Source organism: Lytechinus variegatus, chromosome 1 (genome assembly GCF_018143015.1).
Source record: "Lytechinus variegatus isolate NC3 chromosome 1, Lvar_3.0, whole genome shotgun sequence".
In the NCBI taxonomy this organism is placed as follows: Eukaryota; Metazoa; Echinodermata; class Echinoidea; order Temnopleuroida; family Toxopneustidae; genus Lytechinus; species Lytechinus variegatus.
Genome location: NC_054740.1, coordinates 42,710,799 through 42,737,835, shown reverse-complemented (window position 1 = coordinate 42,737,835; position 27,037 = coordinate 42,710,799). Strand labels below are relative to the sequence as shown.

The 27,037-nt window shown below is 36.0% G+C and overlaps 2 protein-coding genes across 4 annotated transcripts in view; both read left to right on the top strand.

Annotated features, from left to right (window-relative positions):
- LOC121414544 (sushi, von Willebrand factor type A, EGF and pentraxin domain-containing protein 1-like) overlaps window positions 1-4,841 on the top strand; it is a 43,237-nt gene extending 38,396 nt beyond the window's left edge. For all 3 annotated transcript variants that reach the window (XM_041607756.1, XM_041607765.1, XM_041607771.1), the window contains 3 exons: window positions 156-681; window positions 1,028-1,332; window positions 2,001-4,841. In XM_041607756.1, coding sequence (XP_041463690.1) covers window positions 156-681; window positions 1,028-1,332; window positions 2,001-2,179 — 1,010 coding nt within the window. In that variant the 3' untranslated portion in view covers window positions 2,180-4,841. The remainder of the gene's footprint in view (window positions 1-155; window positions 682-1,027; window positions 1,333-2,000) is intronic.
- A 4,442-nt stretch (window positions 4,842-9,283) lies between these two features.
- Window positions 9,284-27,037, top strand: LOC121414534. Its single transcript, XM_041607746.1, has 6 exons — window positions 9,284-9,796; window positions 16,763-16,893; window positions 17,302-17,408; window positions 20,147-20,222; window positions 21,250-21,381; window positions 23,923-27,037. The coding sequence occupies exons 1-6, from the start codon at window positions 9,480-9,482 to the stop codon at window positions 24,099-24,101; spliced, it is 942 nt and encodes a 313-aa protein (XP_041463680.1). The 5' UTR covers window positions 9,284-9,479; the 3' UTR covers window positions 24,102-27,037.

Below are 27,037 nucleotides of genomic sequence, written 5' to 3'. Positions count from 1 at the left end.
TTCTGGCAAGGTCAACACTCTAAAAAATAGGAGGAATATAATGTTGATGACAATGACTAGACAGAACACTTGATACACAGTAACGAGAAAAACCAATTTGTAATCAAAGTTGTTTAATGGAAAGGTTTTCTGCAATTTTATCACTTGTTTTGCAGAGATGAAAACATGTTTCATGAGCAACAGTGGCAACTACGAAACATTTGATCAATACATATTTGACCAGCACGGGGAATGCCGATACTTACTCACCCGAGACTACAGCGGTACTTCCAATTTCGAAGTCCACGTGGAGCACCAATTCATCAACACCGATCAAACTCGGCTCGGCATAGCCGTTTTCGTGTACATCGACTGTGTCGAAGTCAAGATCAACTCCAGTGGCGAGGTGTTCGTTCAAGACGAAGTCGTCCCGCTACCGTACGCGCACCGCAAGCCGGCGAACGTTCGCATTGCGCACGTCCGGGACGGAGATATCGAGGTTTTCTCAAACAAGGGATTGACCGTGACGTGGTCGCAGTCTGATGGGGTCCGCCTGGATCTGACCGTGACGCATAGGTCTGGCATCCAAGGATTGTGCGGGAATATGAATGGGAACAAGAAAGATGATAAGATGACGAGGCAAGGTATCTCAACATCCAAGAACAAGGAATTGCTCCACAGCTGGAAAGTTGAAGGATACAAGTAAGCTAGACTCTATGCCCCCCCCCCCCCCCAAAAAAAGCAGAATTCATATTTATTTGTTTTCCTGTTCTAAATTTCTTTACCAAACATATGATTAATTGTATTTAAGAAGAGATGCTCTTAAGTAAATAAGCCATATGCCACTCCAAATGTGCGCATATTCTAATAGTCCTCTCTATACTGGGTGTACATAAGCAATTTGATCCTATACTCTTCCTCACTGCATTTATACTATTTAAAACATGTTGAAAGTGATTCGTGTGTGAGATCTTATTATCCAAAGTTCAGTTTAGAAATTATTGAATGAACCACCATATAACTTCTCGACATTGCCACTTTAATGCAGGTACTGCAAGCAAAGGAACACCCGTCCTTTGACTTTCGGCTATCTGAAAATTGGAAGCTGTTCCTCGGTCAGCTACAAAGACTTTGGCCATGCGTTTAAGAAATGCCGCGTTCTCCTCAAGAAAGCCTTCAAGGACTGCAACAAGGTGGTGGATCCGAAGCCATACATCACTAATTGCATTGAGGATGCCTGTACGTGTGGCGTTCGTCAGCCGTGCCATTGCGAGGCTGTTTCATCTTACCATAACGAGTGCCTTCGCCAGATTGGTCAGGAGATTCGAGGCTGGAGAAAGTTATCTAATTGTGGTAATTATGACTTCGTACCAACACAGTGGGTTAAAGGGATGGTCCGGGCTGAAAATATTTATATCCAAATAAATACAGAAAAATCTACAGAGCAAAATGTTGAAAATTTCATCAAAGTGGGAAATACAGAACATTTTTTTAAATCAAATTCGTATACTTTTCTGGCTCTATCCTCCATCTCATCCAATTTAGATTTAAATGTATTTTTTTATCTAACCTGTTATTTAAAGTTTTTGTACCTATATTTGTACCTATTCTCTTTCGTTCTTTCTTTCTTCTCTCACTGCGCCTTGGGCATTCTGCCGAGTGGATTTGACGCAATATAAATTACATATATTATTATTATTATTATTATTTTGATATTTTAATGTAAAAGTACTTACTGTACTTACTGTATATATACATAAATAATTATCATTATTATTATTATTATTATTATTATTGTCATTCATAATTATCTTCGCAATTAAGTACTTTGTTGTTATGGATTTACCTCATACAAGTACCCCCCCCTTCTTTGGTCGTTATCTTCCTCACTTTCTTTAATTCATTGAAGTGCATTGTTATCCATTGTCTCTTACATATATGTTTATATCTCTTGGGGAGAAATAAGTGAAACCTTTAATGAAGCTTTATTTGTTTGTTATACTTTGATTGCACTTATACAGCATTAGAATGTCCTCCCTCGATGATATATGACGAATGCGGCCCGCCGTGCCAACCTACCTGTTCAGACCCCGATGGACAACGGTGCGCGGCCCCCACGACCTCCTGCGTGGCTGGGTGCCAGTGCTTGGCGGGCCAGGTGCTGCTTAATGGCGTCTGCATCAGTAGAAGACAGTGCTGAAGGTCACACACCTGAAGTTATACATATTAAAAAAAAGTTCCCAGCTAATTATATATAATTATGATATAAATATTTCACGGTGTTATGTTACTTCCACTCGAATCCGGCGAGAAGCCTCAGAATATAGTTATTAAATTATTAAGAAGAAAGATTGGAGAACAGAAATGTCTTAAGGCCAACGCACACGTCTGTTCGTGATCCGATTTAGGAATAGATCGCATTTTGCTTATTTTCTGAAATTGTGAATGGAAAATATCATTCTATTTGAGGTTAATTAAAATTGATTGAAAGAACATTAATATAACCATTATGAAAGATTGCAAGTCTTTATTTTGGAGTAAAGGCCGAATTGAATTCAAATCGTAGCCAATCGTACAACTGCTATGACGCCATTACTTTATTCCGCTTTTATTCTAAGAAGGATGACAGCATAGTCACATATTTGAACACAGGTATTTGTACGATGATTTAGAACATTGATTACACAGTAAGATATTCCATGTTTCAATAAAAGCATCACATTCTACCACGTTGCATTCCAAAATCGGATCTCATGCGATCATATTTCAGAGGGTGTCTACCACTATATTATATACAAAAAATAGTAATGTATCTCTATGGTATCTACTTACATGTATAATGTAGCACTGATTCGTTGGTACGAATTAATAGTAATTATCCACCACTGATCTATTCACTATACACGATGATATTATTCAGATCAGTGTTATCCACTCTCTAGATAAATCTCAGTTCTTATGCGTCTACTTCTTAATTGTGTGGTGCTAACTGAAAATAATGTAATAATCGGTATCATGTACACGTACATTTATATTCTCTATCCAAAGTATTACTCAGAAAGTATCTGCAATGATTGTACGTGTTTTATTGATATATGCCTATACAATGTTATGTTTAATATTGTTCAATTTGATCTCAGAAAATAGACATATGTTGTAGATGTTGTATTTGAAGAAGATTTAAGATAATGCTTTAACTACAAAAAATGTATATTCCAACAGAATTTACATTGTGAATATTTCTATTCGTATTGTTTCATTAGATTATTCCATTTTTCTGATTACAACCTGTTGTAATTGTATCGTGGGGGTAGATGTCCCTTTTTAGTGTAAAATATTCTCTATCCAACCAGAATTAAATCGTCAACAATATTCACACCACAATGGATATTAAGGCATGTAATTAGATCTTCGTATATACTTTACTTATATAAATACTTTATGAATACCATAGCATTACGACACACAGCCCCAATGACAGAAAGAACACAGTAAGGCAAGTATTGATCACAGTGTGTTCACAGTTTGTTCATAATGTGTTCTTTATGTTTTCATAATGTGTTCATGGTGTGTTCACTGCAGTTTGTTCTCAGTATGTCCACAGTTTGTTCATATTGTGTTCACAGTGTGTTCACAATTTGTTCATAGCGTGTTTAAAGTATGTTCACAGTGAGTTAGTATATGTTCACAACATGTTAACAGTGTATTCACAATGCGTTCACAGTAAGTTCGCTGTGTGTTCACAGTGTGTTCATAATGCTTCTTTGGCATAGTATATTCAAAGTATCTCCACAGTATGTCCTCAGTATATTCCCAATATGTTCATATTTCGTTCTCATTATGTTTACAGTGGCTTCATATGTAAGTTCATAGTGTGTTCCCAATGTGTTCATGGTGTATTCTATGTCAAGATGTCATTCACACTGTTGGTTGAATTGCCCGAACTGAATTTAACAGTGTGAAAAGAATCCCATGCTTCGTTACACATATTTAAAACATGCACTTTGGATATACTGTGTGAGGTGAAGGACTTTCCTACACAACCCTGTATGTGGATAATCCTGGCCCATTATAGAAAAAGGCATAATTATAAAAGTTATTGAAATTCAGTTTGTATTTTTATATGTTTTATTATTGTTTTATTTTTTCTGCTCTTTACACATCTATCAGCATTAGTTTCTGTTTCCATAATGCCAGCGGACTTTGAAATGGTACAAGAATCTGTTGGCTATTAATCGATCCCAATGATTTCTTCTTCATAATTATCAAATAATCGTCCAAAGTGGACCGTCCTAATTCATCTTCCATTATATGGGAGTTTGTGTGTCATTATACTCAAGTCATGATTAATGAGTAATAACGGTACAGCACTCAAAATCATTTAATTTGTACCGTGGCCTTGCCGACAAACGATCAAAAGTCCCAAGGGAAAAAGATGCAGAACAATTTTATGTACGATATTTTTATGTAAGACACCGATGATCCATGTATCAATTTATTCAAGATAACGGATGTTTTGTAAATTTTGATTGTTTTCCTATGACAATGGCGGTCTTTTGCATTCCTTTAAATCATCATGAAATACAGAATACATTTTATTATGTATTTTCATTGCTTATATTACGATAATTGCATTATTGATAATTTTGTTATATGTACCATTGTATGAGTTTGTTTTATACACGTCTCTAATGTGAATGAAGAAATAAGATCAATCTAAAATAGTCATATATTTGCATGATACTAAACCCTTACTAAATTCATATATCTATTCAATATTTGAAGTTATGTGCCATATAAAAATGCCTGCAGCTTATACAGTTTTGTACTGACAATTTGTAAATAAATAAACATTTTTTTAACTTCGGTGGTATCTTTTTATGATTCTTGTAAATATTGAAATCATTTTGTAAGAGACCTGGAGAACGTTTCATATTTTTTTCCGACAAGTTGTCATATTTGACAACAATCCTGATTCTGATTGGACGATATTCACTGTTACCAGGGGCAGCGAGTCCGAGGGGTGCCCTTTTTAAGCAAAAAATGCTCCCTCACGACATGTTCTGTGCCCCTTTCATACCTGAGAATGACCCGTTTACGCCGTTAACAAGTGCCCTTTGCCTTCTAATATGCGCCATTTCTCGTATCAGTGCCCCCTTTTACCCAAGAAAAATGCCCCTTACCATGGACCTACTTGTAGGTCCATGGCCCTAGGTCCATAGGCCCTCAAGAACGTTTTCTGTACCCCTTTCACCTAATAAGGACCCTTTTTTATGTGTTGACGAGTTCCCTTTTTAAAAAAAAAAAACATTTTTCAATTTTGTAATATATGTTACGACTTATGAAGGGAAAATAATGTAATAATAAGATAGGTGAAATAATATTTTCTGAATATTATGTCAAAATCTTTCACCAAATTAGAATTTCGTTATAAAAATGTCTAAAGTTTTGCACACTCTCTCGCTTCATTCACTCGCAACTTTTTATAGATTTAACGTGATACAACATATCTAGCCGACCGAAAAATTTTGGCACATTACGCCACTGTGAATAAGTCGTTTGTTTTCATTGGTTCAAGATGGTGCCCCTTTCGAAAAAATAATATGTCTTTGTTTCCCTGTGCGACCCCCCCCCCCCACACTTTCAAATTCCCCCGCCGCGCCGTCCCCGACTGTTACTATGGTAAATCGGATAAAACAGGGCTTGTCGGATAAGTTTTTCATGAAACGCTCCCCAGCTAGGTGGGGAAGGAAATATACACTGTAAAAGTTGTGGTGTTAAAACTGACACCAATTGGTGTTAATAGAGGACCACACCCTGAGGTGTTAAAATAACATCCTAGAGATTGAACATAACACCAAAGAGTGTAAATGTAACAACCATAGGTGTTGTAATAACACCTATAGGTGTAAAACTAACACCACCAATTTAACACCGGTGTAAAATAACTGGTGTGGTCCTCTATACACCGGTTAACACCACAGTTTTTGCTGTGTAATGTGTGTGGGATCGGAAAATAGATAGCATAGACAGAGGGAGAGGGGGGGGGGGGGCGGAGAAAAAGATAATTTCCATTCTGCGCGACTAAACCCTAATCGGTGACACGACATTTGCTCCTACGATCTAGGTTTAGGGTTGCAATGGGGTTATATATTAGGTTGAAGTTGGTCATTCGATTAGTATGTGGAATTTAGAGCGGAGCAATTGTCGCCGGAGCAAATGTCATGGAACCGACCTATTTAAATCATAATCTAGACAAAATTTGATGAGCAGGTGTGCAGAACCAGAGTCGGACTTTAAAGCAGTGCGGATTTGTCTGAAAAAGTTTGACAAGCAAACGATTGTATAAGTCCAAATTGGGTGACATTTCGTCTCCAAAAAATGGACAGGCAAAATATTGATTTAGATAGGTCATCGTTCATTTTACAAGGTTTGGAAATAACATGAATAATGCACCATTAGATTTTCAATTTCTACGGAAATATGCAGACCATTGCCTGGTGAATATGTTGAGCAAACTGCAAATCAAACATCATAAATCATCATCCGATCGCACGTACGGCATCTTATTTAAGATTCAAACGCAAGACGCCAGTGGCGTTATTAGCCAACAAGTTTAAGGGGGCTCCATAATGGTGTATTGCGTAAAATTAGTAAAAAAAAAGTTGCGAGCGGAGCAAGCGAGCAAAATTGTCGACATGTTTATTACAAAAATTCATGCTTGTGATAGAAAAAATATTAATAAAATGATATCATACTTTACCATTACCCCTTTCTTTTTCTTTCCTTTTTTTTTGATTGGGCCGTTGCAAGACACTTTATTATATATTTTTTTTAATTTTTTAAAATGGTTGAAGCTAGACGAGTTCCTCGACAAATAGTGCAAGCCTAATTTTGTATATAAAACAATGATGATTAATGTCCCTTTACAAATACTGAAAATATGGGATCCGGGTGGGTGTTTCATAAAGCTGTTCGAGCGACTTCAAGAACGACTGGTGAACTTTCTTACGCGCTTAAATAATAATCACCAATGAACATATAATGGTGTTAACCGCAAGAAAGGAACACCAGTCGTTCTTAATATGAAACAGATTAATGAATCACATACCAGAGAGGATAAACATTCGTGCAAAGGAAGCAAAGCGGTCGCGTTCCCATAAAAATTGTGGTATTTTAAATATTCTAAGCATCATTTCTAATGTATTTATCTTTCTCTATTTTCGTTTAAATTTATTTCAAATTATGGTTTTACCTTTTTAAAGTACTGCAAATTTTGGATCCAATCATGCTTTGAATATATAAAGAGGTAGATTTAAAAATATAGTAGGGGCGCGAAATTGAGCAATCCTGAGAAGAAACACGTGAAGAAAAAAAAGCAAAGCGCCCCTTTAAAATCTCTTTAAAAGACAAGTTCTTATGCATTCATCATCAAAGGGGCACATACTCTAAATATACCAATATCTTCACTTTCCTCCATTTTTCTTCATTTATTCTCCTTTTTCTTTTACTTTTTGGCGCCCCCATTAAATTGCCGCGAGAGACCTGTGCACCACTATGTTATTCTTCATCAGTTTTTTGATGAAATTCGTAGTGTTTTAGTAGAGCGTTGTGGCCCAGTGGATTAGTCTTCGGACTTTGAAACAGAGGGTAGTGGGTTCGAATCCCAGCCATGGCGTAATTTCCTTCGGCAAGAAATTTATCCACATTGCTGCACTCAACCCAGGTGAGGTGAATGGGTACCTGGCAGGGATTTGTTCCTTGAAATGCGTGTGCGCTGTAATCTTAGAAATTACGGCTGCCAAGCTACAGCTGGGTAATAATATCCAAGTCATTTGGAAGCGCATAGAGACATTATTCATAATTGTGATATGCGCTATACAAGAACTGTTTATTATTATTTATTATCATTTTGCTTGTTTGATTTTACATTCATACTACTTTCAGTCTGGAGTACCCTTATGCTGACCACATGGCTTGGAATAACGGTATTGTCTGGGGGGGGGGGGGGGTGAATAAGGGCTATCCATCCATTTCTTCTCTCAGAGTAAGTGCTGCTTCAATGATGAAGATAAACGCATTGGTGTATGTATGTGTGGAACTTTTCACATAGTATCATTACATCGTATAAAAGCATTATACGGAAAATATTTTTTACAAACCTAAATTATGCTATTCTACAGGGTTTTGTCAAGGATACTTTTACTAGGGGCCATTGCATAAATGAAATACATACATATGAGATATGTATTTGCTAAGATGATTATGTAACATCAGTACAAATATTCGCATACATTCGTAATTCCGAAGCTTCATTATTCCGAACGTTCGATTATTCCAAAGGTTTGAATTTCCGAAGGTTCGTAAGTCCGAAAACGAAATGAGGTTCGTAATTCCGAAGGCTCGTTAGTCCGAAAACAAAAAATTCCGAAGGTTCGTTAATCCGAAAACGAAATGAGGTTCGTAATTCCGACGGTTCGTTAGTCCGAAAACGTAATGATTAACGAACCTTATTTCGTTTTCGGACTAACGAACCTTCGGAACAACGAACCTTATTTCGTTTTCGGACTTACGAACCTTCGGGACATCGAACCTTATTTCGTTTTCGGATTATTGAACCTTCGGAATAACGCCACAAATGTTCGGATTAACGATTCCTTTTACGTTTTCGGATTAACGAACAAATTTACGTGTTTCGTAATTACGAACCTTCGGAATTACGAAGTGTAACCCAATATTAGAATGGATTAGAAGCTGGCTCTCTTGAATTAGCTGGCATTGTGTTTTACTGAACTATATCACATGCTTTATGTATAATTTAATTGTCAGTCTTTTCCAGTATTATTTATCTTTTCGATTGTCACATTTAAATGTATTCATATCTTTGTCATTACGTGATCATGTTAATTCATTATTGATTTATAGATGAAATGCAGAATCTCCTGCAAAAAAAGTATCAGAGCAAATGTTAAAAAACATATATCAACGTTTTTATTTCTTATCAAATTATGATATGAAATAAAAATGTCGCAGAAACTCATCATAAATGAGCCTGATAGCGAATGAAATTGGGTAATATTTTTTTCTAATGGAAAAGGAACAACCTGACGAAAATTGAGATTCAACAATATGCGCGCGAAATGAAGAGTCAAGAAAAATTGGCCAAAGCTAAAAAGCGGGCAGAAAGCTAGCCGCAAGTTATTGCAATGTGTGTACACACAGCCCGAGGTTAGAGCCCTCTTTATCATAACAAAGCGAACAACAAAAGAAACCATAAAGCGGCTTGTTGCCTAGAGCCCGTACGCGATTCACCGCACCTGTATAGTTTTATACCAACCGAGTGGGTTGGTTCTGACGGAAGTTGTACCGGTATAATTTCCGCCTGGCGAAGAATCCTTCGTTGAAAATGTGAATTCGTTGATTAATTTGTGATTATCCTGTCTAATAGTCTATATATTTGATCATTTGAGATTGGATTCTTTTCGAACGAGATTGTGAGCATGGCAACTGGACACATTCTACCGGGTTATGGGAACCCCGTATCACGATTCCGGTCGAAATCAGCCGACCCAACCATGACGGGGTACCGGTACCGTACTCCGGGAGGTACCGCGCTGGACGCCCCGGAGTATCAGGCGATCAAAGCCGATGCGAGGGATGCGTGGACTGAAGATCAAATTGATTGGAATAAAACACCTCATAAGAAGCCCACGACCTACGCACATAGTTTTTACAGGAAGGAGAATGTGACGGAAGAAAAACTGGCCGAAATGAGACCAACCTCTCCTCTTAGAAGAAATAAACCCCATCCCAAAAAGTAAGTATTTTTCAGAAGTCACATGCTTAATCAAGGAGTTTGGAGTCTTACTCTCAACTCCCTAGCATATACAAATTTCAGTTACATGCATGTATAATTATTTTAAAGATTGATATCTAGATCTAGATGCTTAATATGCTACATCTTGCTTTTTTCTTCTAAGTACTGTATCATATGTTTGTAATTGAAAAAAATTGTACAGTTTTCCTTTCATAGTAGGGCTACGTACCTAGTTGCTGTGTACGTCCGGACAGTCAATGTTAAACAGTCATTTGGAAAAGTTAACATGCAAAGTTGCATCACTACTTGGTGCAAAATCTTAGGCAATATTATAGAGAACAAAACTGAAAAAAGTTACCACTATTGAATTCATTTTTTTTGCAATCCAAAGACAAACCTCCATCCTACCGTGTAAAGCCTATATAGTAGTTCCATGGAAGAAAAGTGTAAACTATACACATCTGTGGAATTGTCGCCCTACTATGATCGATTTAGCAAAAGTGAATTGTCTTGCTATTTTATTTGGGGGCAATAAATTGTTAATGGTATAGATAACAAAAACGTAAGGAATATGTTAACAAATGTGACGTTATTGGTTGGAGGTAAATCCAGTTTGTGCCCATCTTTGAAGACCTTGTGGTTAATGTTTCAATAATAAAAAATACTTGATGATAGTAATCCACTAATACCGTGTTTACACATTGACTCGGCTCGGGGGTTGAACACGAGAGCCGTGCTCAACACGGCAATTTTATGCTGTGTAAACGCGATCAGAGTGATCTGCGAGCCGTGTCCAACACGGCTTTATCGATCCTACAAAATCGAAGGTTTCAACCCGCGACCCGAGTCAGACTTGGCAATTTTTTCGTGTGTAAACAGAAAGCCGTGTCGAACTCTCTTGACCTAGGTCACTGCGCGCGCTTTCACTTTTGGCATTGTTGTTGTTCGCACGGACAAGATTCGATTCAGGCGGTGAATTTCCCGCGTTTAATTTGCGACGTCCTTCTTCCGTTCGAGATCCGCGAGCCGTGTTGAACTCGCCTTTTTATATCTACGTATGAACGCGATCTCTGATCGCTTCTTCGCAGTGTTCAACCCGGCTCGCAGATTCAACACGCGAGACAAGTCAATGTGTAAACACGGTAACATTGACTCGGCTCGCGTGTTGAATCCACGAGCCAGGTTGAACACTGCGAAGAAGGGATCAGAGATCGCGTTCATACGTACATATAAAAAGGCGAGTTCAACACGGCTCGCGGATCTCGAACGGAAGAAGAATTATGACGTTGCAAATTAAACGCGGGAAATTCACCGCTGGAATCGAATCTTGTCCGCGTCCATACCAATATGTCAAGTCGTGGTATGACTCGGCCTCCACTAGGGATCAAAACCATGTAACCCCCATTTCACAAAACAGGCACCCACTGAGCCACCATGCCCACTTTTGTTGTACTGTTTTTTCAGTCATACAGTAATTAAAAAAAAATGTGTCTTTAAGTTACAAGTGAAATTTCAAAGATGTCATATTGATCAGTATGTATATATGTAGGTCAATGGGTCTAGATACTGTATGAGGCCGTTCTCATTACGCTTTCTAAAACTAGTTTACTGGAAACCGATTCAGGAAATCACTTTGGAAGATCGCTTTGCTAGCGTTCTCACTTGATCACACGAAAGTGGTTTTCAATTTCACTTCACGTAAAGCACTCTTGTTGCTATGGAAACGCTCTCAGTGGGGTGACACGTTTCGCGCGAAATTCGAAACCGCAGTATAGGCATTCTAAACCTGTCGTGTGGAGTAGCGCGCTCAAAATGTGTGAAGATCGCTTCCCGAAGAACGGTTGTGTCCTCAATTATGCTAAAACCAGTTTAACGAGGCAAGCGATCTTGAAAACGACATCGCGAGGTGGTTTTCCAAACTTGTTTGGAAGATTGCTTCCAAGACAGCTTTGACCGTTCTCACTCCACGTTAAACTAGTTTCCACTAAACTAGTTTCCAGTAAACTAGTTTTAGGAACGTAGTGAGAACAGCCTCTATGTGTGCATATCAGAATTTTCCGGGTGACAATAATGAGATACCCATGATGTGGTTGCATATATCGATCACTATGATTTTTTTATAAATTTTTTTGTAGAAGTCTATAATTGTTCTGATCAGAGTATTGAAATGATAAAGTATTTTTGTTGCATGAATGTAATAGCCAAATAACATGCCAATACAACTGAAAAATTGTTATCTTGAAAATGACTGTTTCAATTGTTGTATCCCCCAACCCTCTTCATAAAATGCATCCTGGACTGGTATTTCATTGTCTTGAATGTTATTCATCACATTAACCCCTTTATCATTGCACTTTTCCAAAAGTGGTTCCCTAGCTCAGCCCCCCCCCCCCCTTGATCGTTGTTCATCAGATTGACCCCTTTATCATCTCACTTCTCCAAAAGTGGTTCCCTAGCTCAGCCCCCCCCCCCCTTGATTGTTATTCATCAGATTAACCCCTTGGTCATCACAATTTTCCAAGTGGTGCCCTAACCCAGCCCCCCCCCCTTGATCTTTATTCATCAGATATATACTTCTTTATCATTCCACTTCTCAAACGTGGTGCCCTAGCCCCCCATGCCACTGTCTGTCTTCCCACATTTATAAGTTTTTAAGTCTAAGCGCTTTATACCAGGCAGGAGAATCGGCTTAGCCCTCAATCTAATTCACTTGAAGCACTATACCTTCTTTCATTGGATCTGTTACCTAAGAAGCCATATTCAACTTTTCTTGATCTCTTGGCTTGATGAATCCTACTCAATATCTGATCCATTGTTATGTAGTTCAGCTGTGTGAATCTGTAAATCGAAAATCCAAATGCATGGACTCTGTACTTCCTTGTAATACTGAGAAGCCTTTGTAAGTCCTTATTACATTTAATGCTGTCTGTGAATCATACATCATTATTTTTCTGCTGAATGGGCGTTTTCAGGTTGCAATTGTGGTTTTTCAAACCTGCTTCTATAAAAAAATATTTTCAGTTATCATGAACAGTTAATTGTGAATTTCCAAAATATTTTACACCATATATGATGGAGCTGGTCGCATAGATGATGTCACATTGTATAAAAACAAATAACTTTCTTATTCTTTGAATTTGAAGGATTTTCATCAAACCTTTACCAATATTTTTTCAAATATTCTATTTTTCTGAAAACTAAGCCATCAGGATGAATTTCTGCATTTAAAAAAGTATTGTTTTACTCTTGGACTTACCAGATAGACCCAGGTACTAATAAGCATGATATGGGATGAAAATGTACTTCATGTTGTAGGTCCCAAGAAAATTTAGAATAAATTTGAATAATAAACCCTCCAAATTTGTGATTATATTAAAGTTTATTAAACATCTCTTTGTTTGATGTAATATGAAAGGTGACTATGTCATCTTTTTTTTTTTTTATTATTCAGAAGGAATGTTTTTAGTTTTATGAAGATATCTTTATCTTGTAGAATAGCCTAAAAAACGGACATACTGAAGCCTTTCGACATGCACTCATCGGAGTAAAATATTTTTATCTGTTTGATTACTGACTGTACTGGTGGAAGGGTCATGACCAGGTCCACCAGTAAAATGGGACAGTTTTCCCCAGTACATTCTTATCCCACTCGCAAGATTGCAAACTTGGAGATTCAGAAATATAGCAGTTTAAGTTCAGTGATCTTATCTTAAACAAATTATCTCAAGATTGGATGTGAATCTTAAGTATTCAATCACTAACTTACTCCTAAAAAACTAAAACTCTCTAGTTGTATACATGTATGTAAATAGTGTTCAGGGATTTAACATTTGAAAAAGAAAAATGTTTGAATTTGAATTTATATTTTATATCACCAAGATGCTTATATTCACATGTTTACAGTATTGTATCTGTTATTTACATGTTTTTATGAGAGATCTGAAATAAATGAAACTGAAACCTATTTTTGACTACCGCCCCAAACCTTTCTTCTTATTTGTTACCTTATTGCACCATATAATGCCAGTGAAGTCAATGTTGTGATTATGTTTTGCCCTTATTTTTTATCAACAACTTTACGTAGCATGGTTTAATCAAGGTTTGAAGAAGTATAGCCTTAAGGAATGAATTTATTGATTACCTCATAGGGGGTAATAATAAGGATGGATTTGAACAATAGATCCAGAAAATCTCATTTAAAGCGAGGACTATTTGTACCACCTTCATCAGGAAAATACTAAGTACCTTCTGATCAGGTATTTTCACACAACCTATGTATATATCACACTAGCATGTTTTTAATCATCATTATACCATACTTCTTGCTGCATTCCGTGTGAAAAATCAATTGCCTGAATCCAATTAATCAAGCCTGTTAGATCCAGCTGAACAGCAATAAATAAAGATATCAATTGATGCCTGACTGCATGTACTGCAAAGCCTGAATAATTCATTTTATACTAGAGTACTTTATGAATCATTGAAGATGAACGGCACTACAAATCAATTTATATTTTCATGACTAAAATTATTTGCTCTGAACAGTGTCTGCATTATCTGTTTGGTATTTTGCCACTTGGTCTAACACTGCAACCACTCCATATACACTTCAACAGACAATGCTCTCAATAAAGAGGGGGTGTATGTCCATTGCGCACCTGCATAGATTAGTACTCAGTACATGTAGCATGATAGAGAGCATGGCTTGTGGAGCTCAATTTCTAACAATGTGCGAGCAAGGCAAGGTTCCCTTTTTTCCATTTTTTGTCTTTGTTTATAAAAAATGAGGAGCGGGGGGTCCATTGCCCTTATCTGTACTCTGTTGGTATGGGTCCACTATTCTCCATTTAAAGCTTGTGTATAGTTTTGGTAAATCCACCAAAATGCACCTATCACTATTCCAATTCATTGCTAGCTAATATGAATAGATATGCCCTATAACAGTAATGATGTGGATATGAAATGAAAATGTGTTTTACAGGATAAATTTTGCGATTTTACATGGAAATTTAACTTGATCGGGTCACCCGATCAAATTAAAATATCTGTGTGTTTTTGTCTTTCAATTAAATCCTATTCCAAATCATGGAATGGGCTGAAACTTTCAAGATATGTTCTTTGTCTGTAACCTTTGGATATCTAATCACTAAATTTGTAAGATAAGTGCTTGAATGCCCATTTTTTTAATTTAAAACAAGCATCGCTGAGAGAGGGCGCTATATATCCAAGATTTGAATATTTGAAATTTTCTCAGAAAAGTGCAGTTGGAAAAATATCTAACGGTCTCTACGCTTCAGTAAGACTGTCATATTAGATGATATTCGATTATCAATCACATTATTGATCCTTTACCAAAGCTATACACAGGCTTTAAGGGCGGATAATATTATGAGTTGGAAATTCATCTGAAATTGATTCACTTTTATTTATTTAGGCCTAGTATTCTTCTTTAGCATCAGTTGGCTTCTATGTACAATAGGCCCATCAATAATGTCTCTTGTTCTTAGATTTTGGCAATTTGCTGGGCTAATTATTCCCTATCTAATCATATCTACTCTATGCCAACACCATATAATGTGGGTTACTAATGGTTATATTTACAGCCTGAAGGGAATTAGTACAAATATCAAGGGGTTGTAAATGGAATTTAAAGGGGAAGTTCACCCTGACAAAATGTTTCTTGTCAAAATATCAGAAAAAAATAATGAAAATATTGGTGAAGGTTTGAGGAATATCCATTAATTATTTTATAAAATTATTATAAATCCTGTTCTGTTCTTATAATATCATTGCAAGCTGCTTCCTCATACATTGTGTAATAAAAAAAACAATAAATGTAATTTTCTCCAAAAGAAGTGAAAATGTTTTTTATTGTACATAGCCTACCTTCAGTATATCAATAGACAAATCGTTTCACACCCGTTCCTGGAAGAAACAAATATTTTAGTCATCATGAACCAATAAAAATTTGTAATTCATGCATTTCATACAGTATAACATAACATACATAACTTTCTTAATCTCTGATGAATTTCTTTCAAACCATCAATATATATTTTTTTTCTGATATTTTTACAATAAACTTTTCATCAGGGTGAACTTCCCCTTTGAGGGGCTGTCATACTTAAATAGGGGTAGTGTGCATATGGCAAGCAATTTTATAGGCTATCATCTTATATCAAAAAATTCAATTCTTGATAACAAGAAAATAGTAATAGGACAAAATGATTTTCTTGGTTTCTTGACATCGGGAATTTGATTATTGATATTGAGAGTTTGATACATTTTATCAAGAATTTAATTCTACTCTCTTTCCTTGATTAATGTAATATCACCTTTTTATTTCTATAATTCATTCCTTTCCTTTGTTTGTTTATTTTTCAACCATCTTAATTTATTTACAATTACCATACTTGTAAATATTGGGATTAAGTGTGATTGAAAATTAATGTTTACATACTGTATTGATGCAAAAATTCAAATACATGTAATAATAATATAGTGTTAAAATGGTTTGTTACACCATGGACCCTGGTTACACTGGCTAAAATATCCCTGCAGTGTAACAACCCTGGAATTTAAATCAGAAACAAAACCAGCACTAAGACTGCCTAGCAACCATTGTTGTCCTTCACAACCAATTGGTTATACATCTTGCATGCGGTTTGATATCACTAAATTGATTGTCTTTCGGATGCATGTAAAAGTCATGTGTTCTATAAATTATATTGATTTTCTTCAAGCCACAATAATAGATTATCAAGGTCAACTTGTCTGTGTGTATTTTTGAATAATTGCTTTAACAAATTAAATTTCTATCAGTGGCAGCATGTGAAAATGAGTTCTACACTCATTTTCACAATAATGCACCTAAAGAATACATTATTTCTAATTTGACTGAAATATAACTGCCTATTATAATTATTTTATTATTATAAAAATAACTCTTATTTTCTCTCTATCCAGTGTGTTCCTGACTTGCAATCTCCAGAAGGTACCCGGTTACCATGACGCCCATGCAGCGATGGGGAAAGAACTGGGCACGGTTCATGGCTTTCAGAATCCTGATACCACAATCAGAGAAGATGTTTACCAAGGTGGGTTCAGATAACTGCACCCAGGGTTCGTCAGTTATATCATATATTTTGGAAAAAAACATTTGAAATTCCAATTCTTATTTTCAGCAATATTTCTTTTAAAATAACCTGCTTGTATAAAACAATGTTTTGAATTGATAGATCTCATCTCATTGATGAGAACAAGAACATCCACTTCACTATAAGAAAATAAAAAGGAAACAAACTATCCATTCTAAAATGCCTGTATAATATTTAAAGAGGGATATTTTTTTATAAAAAAGCAACACACAGTCATGTACATATGCATTTTCAAAATAGCAAGTGAAATACACATTTTTCAAAACCATACAAAACCATATAAATATGGTCCCAGTAAATTCATTGTCATTGAATGACTTCTACTTTATTTTTTCTTGATTATTCCAGTTGATTCCTTATGTTCACCAGCTGAGCAGAGGGATAGATCTCATCTCAGGCACAAGTACATGGCAAGACCACGCACTGCAGGTGTGCTTGCATATCACACAGACTCGGTAAGTTGCAGCTTTTACTTTCATTTTTTACGATGATAATTATTATGTATCCTGCAAACGAAGAGAATGCATTTATAGTGAAATATTTTTGAAGGGGGCACTAATCATACCAAAAAATTATGAAAAAATGGTAATTTTTATCTCACCTGCATAACAGAGTGAGACTTAGGCGCCGCTTTTCCGATGGCGGCGGCGTCAACACCAAATCTTAACCGAAGGTTAAGTTTTTGAAATGACAGCATAACTTAGAAAGTATATTGACCTAGTTCACGAAACTTGGCCATAAGGTTAATCAAATATTACTGAACATTCTGCATAAGTTTTATGTCCCATGACCAAGGTCAAAGGTCATGTGTTTGTGTTTCTAGGGTTAACTCTGCGTTTCAGAATATTTTTTTAGTGAATGATCTATTAATTTTCATTTTTCCTTCTTGCATTTTATCTTTAATAAATCAATTAATCAATTATACCATTCAAAATGTTCCTGAAGTTAGGCACATCTTTTCGGTGAATACAAAATGATAAAACAGAAAACAATTGTGATAATTGAAATCGAGATGAGACCAGACATAGAGTACAACCACAGTACCTTGTAAACAAAAAGTGTTATTTCTGTATCTGCAATATCTGACTTTCTTGACAATTTCCAGGACACACCTTCCTTAAATCTTTGATTCCTCAAAGAAGCTACCTCTGGCTTTTATGATGGCATGGAAATTTATATTTTAGTAAAATATGCAATTTGATTTTGATGTATGTACTTGTGTACACTGAAGGGGAAAACAAGCTATTTTAATAATCTTTTTTTTTAAATACTGGGATTTTCTGGGATTTTCAATGACAGGCACCCAGGTGGTGCAATGTTTTCCCATGGTTAAAAATCCCAATGCAATAAAAAATTATATTTTCTGCAATTTAAAGATTATGTAAAATGGGGAAAGTACAGTGTTTTTTTCTACTCTTCATAGAATATGGAAAATAAGTTTTAGGAAAACATATGTAATTGTTGTAGGGTATTATATACATCCGAAGGTGTCTTAAACTGACCAAAACAACATCCAGTCTTCATGAAAGTTGAATTGATGCCAAAATTGGAAATTGATTGTGCCAGGTTAATTGCAAGCAACAGTGCTGAAGACATTATCAAGTCAATAATAGCCCGTTCCTTTCAAACACTCCCGTACCCCGAGGCCTGGAGGAGGATCCTAGACAAAGGCCTCCTTCAGGAGGTGCAAGAAGACATCCCTTTCTGAATGCTCAATCAATATACTTTCTCTGATAGCATCATTGTGTCAGTGTTTGCTAAGAGTTGGCGTGTGGCTGTAAATAGTCCTCAAGTTTGCCTCTAATCAATGTTGCTAAGCACTGCTCTCCAAAAAATAGCTTTTGGGAATGGGGTGGCAGTTGGGAATAGATTTGATAGGGAATAGCAAGTTGATATGTTAGCATTTTGAAGAAAGTTGCTGGAGAGGGTTGAGTTCTGTGAGGAAAGATGTGTGATGGTCGTAGATCCGTAGAAAAAGATTATGAGAACTATTTGTCGGATACACAGGTAAGGTTTATCCATGGGAAATTTTTATGGAACTGAAAAAATATATGTATCTGTGTGCTATCAGTGATCTGTTCCGTTGTGATTAACAGTTGGCATTTGGAGGTCGTGAAGTTCAACCACCTCTGAGCTATCAATTCTTTTCCCTGTTACTGGATGAATTGCCTGTAAGTTTGCGCTGTGGGATGGTTGTTAACTCACTTATTTCATGGACGAATGAGCTAAGGAACAATTTTATGCCTACCCAGTAATGACCATATTCATCTTTGCACGAGTTTGTTATTTATTTAAACAGCTAATTTTGATATTCTAAGTTAAGATGAAGTGTTATCAAGTAGACCTATGTTATTCTATTATAATTGATCTTAAACCTTTTGTTCATAATCACTCTTTTATCCGCTTCTGTTTTATGTAAGCACCCACTGGATAGGGTCAAATGGTCTTTATTGACTACAGTAATTCAGTTAACTTTATTTGGCCCTGGCAGTCCAGTGGGTGCTCAATCTATACTCTGTTATGTTTATTATGTGTTGTACTACATTGTACCAATATCTTACACTTTTCATCACCGAAATAAATAATAATAATGATAATTTTGTTTTCAGTATTTGGGGCAAGAATTAATCTGTATTTTATCCTGAGAAGACTTTGAGATACATCAGTGGATTTAAATTATTGAATTATTTGTCTTTATTGTAAAATGCTTAAATTAACCAACAAAACATTGGAAGTTTTAAAAGAAAAAGGGTCATGATTATATTATGTTTCATTTTTTTTGCAAAACAGTGATATTCTCATTAATGCAAATGGCCGAGTAAAGTAATAGCAAAACTATTACATTTGAATTTCAATTCTGGAGATGTGCATGCAAATACTCTCAAATCATTAGAGCATAAATATGATTTTAATTTTAACGATAAAAATTCCAGCCATTTTAGATGAACAAGGCATAACTCCTGTAAAAGAAAATATCCATTTACGATGAAATTATCGTAATTTTGATTGAGTTGTGTCATGTTTTCATAGAAATCGACTTAATCTCTGTGCATGGAAGTCTACTCTTACTCATGAAAAAAAAGGAATGCAGATTTGTTGTCATCTCTTCTAAGGGTTTGTAGGAGAATTTTGTTTTAATTATCACTGAACCACCATAAAGGAAAATTATTATACTTTGTTTTCTCCATCCCAGAGTACAAGAAGAGTCATCAATGATCCTTGGTCTGCACAGGCAGCTGAAGCCTGGATGAAGCTAGCTAATGAGAGAGGTAATAATAATAATGATTTCAATGATAATGATAGTAATAATGATTAAAGGACAAGTCCACTTCAATAAAAAGTTGACTTGAATAAAGGGGAAAAAGCACCCCCCCCCCCAAAAAAAACACTGAAAATTTCATCAAATCAGATGTAAAATAAGAAAGTTATGACATTTAAAGTTTCACTTAATTTCACTAAACAGTTATATGCACATCCTAGTCAGTATGCAAATTGGCACACTGATGATGTCACCAATTCCCTTTTTCGTTTGTATTTGATTATATGAAATATGAAAAATTCAAATTTTCTCCTCATTGTCATGTGAAACAAAAAATTTTCCTCCCTGAATATGTAGAATTACCATTATTTAAGAGTGTATGGTTCAGTCAAGTTGGTCCTTATTGTCAAATCTGTAAAAATTGAAGTATTGTATAATTCATACAATAAAAAACAAAAGAAATAGTGGGTGAAGGACATCAAAGACTCTTTCATTTGCAGATCGCTGAGATGAGCATTTAACTGTTTTGTGAAAAATAAGCAAAATTTAAAAATGTCATAACTTTCTTATTTTACATCCAATTTCAATGAAATTTGCATCATCGTGTTTGTTTGATTTTTCTCTACTGATTCAAATCAACTATTTTCTGGGGTGGACTTGACCTTTTATAATAATTATGATGAGGAGGAGGAAGAGGCGCAATAGCTCAGTCGGTAGAGCGGGGGTTTCAAATTCCGGTGATCCGGGTTTGATTCCCAATTAGTACACTAGTGTCCTTTGGTAAGGCATTTAAATCGTCAATACCAGGTCCCTCCGAGAGGACCTTAAGCATTCTTGCTTTCTTGGTAGTCAGGTAAAAAATCACTACCATTTACCATAAATGATAATAATATAATAATGATAATAGTAATAATCATAATGACAACATTGCAGTGAGTGGGTATTTTGAGCATATGGGGACAAAATTGCCCTCAAATCCCATGTAAATTTTCCCCTGGTTGATATGTAGCCTGATGATTTCTTTTTTGTTTTCTCAGATCGTAAGGCTGTGCGTAACATGATAGAGAGGGCAAGTGTAAGGGGGCTCCAGATCAGCCATAGAGACCACCGGGAACCTGTCCCTCACAAGGCCTCGTCGCATCGTTTCCTGAAGGCAGCAGGAGCAGGGGGTAAGTCATCAATGTCTGTGGTGTTAGTGGGCGGTATTCTGGTAATTAAACCTAGGTTTACTTTAACCCTAGTCTGAACCAGAAATTAATGTACCAATTCATTACATTTCATATTTTTGTGTTTTTCTATATTCTTCCCTTTTTCATGACCCAATTAATTTCTAACACCTTTTTGCAGCAGAATAAGAATAATTTTCAATCGGTGAATGAGTTGACAACTGGCACTCCATAAAAGTGTGGTCTAAGTTAATGCCAGTTTAACTAAACCATGGCAGTTTATAAAGTTGTTTGCAACTATGACCAGCAAAACAAGAGTCCTTTTTTCTGTATTTTCTAACATTATTTCAATAACTAAAATTTGAAAAATACAGAAACATTTACTATAGCCAGTTGAAATACTTGATGACACAAATAGTCACACCAACAAAACCAAATGGTGGTATGTCATTGGTAATAATGTACTAGCATTTTTCAACTTGGAGTTGATTTTGCTGCTTTATTGTAGCATAAAGTTGAAATCTAATTGCTTCTTGAAGCTTGATGTCTGCCAAGTCATACCCAAGATTTATATAAAAATGGGACCTTTTGCCATCTTGCTTGGTGATCAGCATTTAGATTGGAGAAGGGTAGTAATAACATGTAGGGGAAGGCGGGTAAGTTGAGCATAGGGGCAAGTTGAGCCACCAGCCCCAGGCCAATAATGAATGAGTCAGACATTGTGGTGGTTTCATGTATTGATGACCCATAGCATAACCCCTAACCCCACCATATTGTTTTCAACTTTGAAACAAAAAGTAGTTTTTTAGAGGGAAAAATGTGAATTTCAGCCAAAAAAGTAAAAAAGAGTGTGAAATAGGTAAGTGCTTTATAAACACACACGTCTTTAAATATAATAAAGACATGATAACAACATTATTAGTCCAGGTATGGATCTTCATTCCTGTCATAGTTATATAATATTGGATGGCCTTGAGGTTAATACAAGGAAATATTGGACGAGCTTTGCATAAATATTGGACGAGTCGAAGACGAGTCCAATATTTTGCAAAGCGAGTCCTATATTTCCTTGTATTGACCGAAAAATGGGACATCCAGTATTATGATTATTATTCATACAGAGAATTTTAGCAAATAATTTTTAACTTACCCTCCCGCCCTGAGACTCTGCTGTATGATGGGGGGACCTAAAGCTACGCACTTTGTTTTCAAACAATAAAAACTGTCCCAATTTTAATATTTCAACAAATTATATTTCACTAATTTGTGGCAAACATTCTAAAGATCATTAACCAAGTAGAAAATATCACAAAACTCACTAATACGAAAATCCCGTCGTGTTTTTCGAAAACCTCTTAATTTCGCCGCCCGATGTAGAAGGGGTCCTAAAGCTACGCACTCGATTTATCATGCAAAAAAATAGTATTTCCTGTGCCTCAATTTCTAAAATATATTCAAATTATTATAGCATAAAATGAAATTAAAGCGAATATAACTCCAAACTTCCTAACAGTTGTTGGTTTTCTCTGCATTTAGAGATTTACTGCAGCCTCTGTAGAAAAAATTTAATAGGAATTGTTCATCACTCACTCTGCAGTCACAGTTCCACACACAGTGCGCATTTGCCATTGAAAACTGCATGCGCGCGCGATGAGTGGTGCGTACACTTCGGGAATTCCCCTTCTAGTCGTCCAATATTTTCAATATTGTGTCACCTCGGAAAAAATATTAGGCGAGTTCAACAAACTTTTTAAGTGGGTCGAGTGCACCAACAAAATAACACCTGTATTTGGGCTCTGAAATTGTCTGTATGAATAATAATCTTTTATATGATGGATGCATAATAAATGTGTGGATACAAAATTATCGCACTAAGTTTGGACTGGGGTAAGTTGAGCCAAACAGCATGGGGCAAGTTGAGCCATGGTAATTCCTATGGTAATGTATCTTAAGAAACAAACAAACCATAAAAATCGATTGAAATACAGGCTGAAAGGAGCAAATTAACATGATTGCTCTTTTCCTTTTACAGGATGTTAGTATTTATAGAGAATTAGCAAGTGAAAAGACTTTAAACAAAACATTGACATGCTGGTTCTCCCCCATGCATTTTGTACATAGTTTTTGTGGCTCAACTTACCCCAGAAGGTGGCTCAAACTTACCCCATATATGGGGCAAGTTGAGCCATTTGACATCGGTTTTTTCAAAGGTCACGATGACTTTCAGTGTTGGGGTAGAAAGTTATATATAGGTGGAAAATATTTCAGAAGAATGAAATTTCAAAGCAAGGTACTTATTTCGACAAGATTATTAATCATATCAATTCTAACATGCAAAAAGCAAAAACTGACACAACTTACCCCGCCTTCCCATAATGTTACGCAGGGCCCACTGGTAGAGCAGTTTCCTAACAAAAGTGGCTAGTACTGGCTACCCTTGGTAAATAAAAGATCATCATTATGTCACAGTAGACAATTTTAATGTTATTTATCACTCTTGCATTATTAATTTTGTTTTGTTTTAATCTTATTTCATTGCTACAGAAGCAAAATCCGTGGATAGGCTCATGCAGACCCTGAACAGCAAACCAAAATCTGTCCCGATGAGCGGCCCTCATTATCACATCACCGACTACAGCAATCTCACGGAGCCAAACTACATCCGGGTCAACCCCAAACATGTGCGCACAGATTATGTAATACACCCAGGCTTTCATCCTTGAGGGCACGTGCAAACACACACTGATTTCTATACAAACATCCTGGATACCTCATTGCATGACTCTATGGGGGGCCATATTGGTACTCCCAACCTACATGTACTTGTGTATTGTAGAATTACATATGTACAGTTAAACCTGTCTATTAAGGATACCCATTGGAAATGGAAAAGTGGTCACTGGAGACGGATAGCAGTTATAGACAGCTTCTATAACACATTACATAACTTTATGGCGACCATCTTGGTACCCCCACCCTTCTTGTTTTTGTGTGATACAGTCAAACCTGTCTATTCAGAACACACTTAGGAAACAGATAAATTGGCCACTTGAAATCGATGACAGTTTTAGACAGGCTCTGTAACACATTCCATTCAAATGGGAGACAATATTAATGGCCACTAAAGACAGGTTCTTACTACAGACAGTTGGCCTGTCTGTACCTTGTCTTTTACATGTATTCTTTTTGAATGGAAGATGATTTAGGTGGCCACTAAAGACAGCTAGGTTCTTATATCCTACGAACTGGTAGCTGCTAATTCAGTTTTGACTATATCTTCATATGCTTCTACATGTAGGTGAAATTGCTCATGTACAGTTTGTGAACTGATGATGTTTGAGGTTTCAGGCTCTTGATGCTCGTCATTAATTTGCAGGCATTTTCTTTTGTCTTTCGCACAAATGCGTGAAAAATGTGCATTCATCGTACAAATAATTTTGGTGTCTTGCTTATAGTCTGTGCTGCGCCGAAAGCTGCTGTGTTTTTCATAAATGGTTAGTGTATGGATTAGAGTGATTGAATGTGGGCGCCATGGTTTGGTGGTTCTGACTCTTGTCTTTAAATCAGAGGGACATGGGTTTGGATCCCAGCCATGGCGTGTTTCCTTCACAGCAAACATTTACCCACCTATTCTGCGGCACGTCACCCAGGTGAGGTGAATGGGTACCTGACAGGAGTAATTCCTTGAATGCAACAGCTCAAGCTAAACCCGAGGCACCTTGGAAAAGATTATTCATAAATAGATGGCACTCTATAAATGCCTATGTATTGATGCATGGACGTTAAAACCCTATAGCACAAAATGTATGAATTTTGACGGCAGCTCAGAAAAAGCTGTATTTTTAAATTATGGCATTGGTGGGTCCTCAGGGTGTCTAAAGGCTACCACACACCTTACGACTGGTCTACTACCCATTTGAGGAACAAAATTATGGCATTTTAAATCATTTCTAAGCATATCAACATACAAAATCTTTCGAGAGGTGCAGGATAACAATAAGAACCCTTTTATCAACATTTTTAATAATTGCAATGAACTCTTCAGATAAATTTGCTAACCATCGTAGATAATTGTATGATTGCTGTGATATCATTGCAATTCTCAATTCAATTTGCCTTAATAACTATGAAGAGAAATGAAATAGCAATTAGTATTTGATGATTCAGAAATTTTTGTATCTTGTTTGTTCATGATTTAATCTTCTCATTGAAAAATTTGGTCGAAGGTCAATTGAAAGGTGTGTGGTGACCTTCATAATGGTCTCTCAATTCATGTAGATACCCCCTCCTTGGCAAAAAGGCTAACTTCTAATGTCGGAAGTCTGGCAAACTCCTGGGTTGCCCTCTAAGTGTCTTCTTATTGATAAACTTGAACATCGCTTGTAGATGCAGCAGTACAATTATCTGAAGTGGTTTTATGCAATATGGCAATCTTATTCCGTGAAGCTTATTAAGTGATGCATATCGTGCAAAGGATATCATTTTGTATGAAAGTATAATATTTGGATGTTTATATATGCATATTTATATATATATTTGCAGATAGTTTGTAAATAATATGGATTGGCTTTGAGAGAGATGACCAATTAAGACTTCAGTCTCAATATTTTTCTTTAGAAAAATACCATTGTTGAACAAGTTACTTGTATATTAAAGTCGAGGCAATTTCTTTAGACAATTCTATGCAAAATTTGTATTTAATATTTTCAAACACACGTGGCACGTTGAGAATTTTGTGTAGGTGTTAATATGTGTATGATCTATTGAAAAGATTAGCGTAGTGTTGTGTAGACTGTCATGTGAGCAGATAATCATATTATGTCTGACATGAAATTTCATCACTGGCTTGCTTGGGTAGGTAGTGAGATACATGTACATGTATAGCCATTGTCAGCATCAACATCAAATCAAAGTTAAGTTTTTGTTATGTCATCTTAATTATTGAGGATCATGTCAGGGCAATGTGTTACAATAATTGAGACACATGGACAAATAATTAGTCATTATTATGAACAATTTTTTATTAATAAGGTGAAAGAAATCAGAAATGGCTTGCATAGGAGATATACTACGTCAGTTCTTCAATATTTCAAACGATTAGTCCACAATGCTGACGATGATGTTGAAGATTGATCGTAGTCTCTGAAATGTGATAAAATGTACATTAAGACAAAGTGAATGGCGACAAACAGTTGGGTTTCAGCAATCACTGGGTTAAAATTGTTCTCCCCAACAGGTTGACCTTATTTACTGAGAATAACTGTGTTTTTGTATACTACAATAAATCACATGTATCTACTTATTCATGCTAAGTCGCCCCTGAATTCACCTCATTCGAACCAATGCAAGTTGTCCAAAGTGCACACATTAGTCCATCCTTGAAACTTTGCATATTAATTTCATGAACTGGCTTCAAATTAAGTTGAAATGCATATAGATATTCAGTAATTTCTAGAGAGCAGAGCTATTAACTGTTGTCACGTATGTGTTGTGTTATACCACAAAAATTTGCAAAGGAAACAGGACACATGTTTCATCAAACAACTGGATTTGAGTATTTATGAAGTATATCTTTCTTGTCAACTGAAGTGGAATTAAGTAGAATAATTATGTCAGTCATCTGAACAAATTAAAATAAAAGATGTATGTTTATAAATCA

What these genes read in the sequence shown, in the direction of transcription:
- LOC121414534 (XM_041607746.1), top strand. Translation starts at nt 9,480, where the DNA reads ATGGCAACTGGACACATTCTACCGGGTTATGGGAACCCCGTATCACGA. An exon ending in CAGAGAAGATGTTTACCAAG is followed by an intron (nt 16,894 to 17,301) that starts GTGGGTTCAGAT and finishes TGATTATTCCAG; the next exon opens with TTGATTCCTTATGTTCACCA. An exon ending in TTGCATATCACACAGACTCG is followed by an intron (nt 17,409 to 20,146) that starts GTAAGTTGCAGC and finishes TCTCCATCCCAG; the next exon opens with AGTACAAGAAGAGTCATCAA.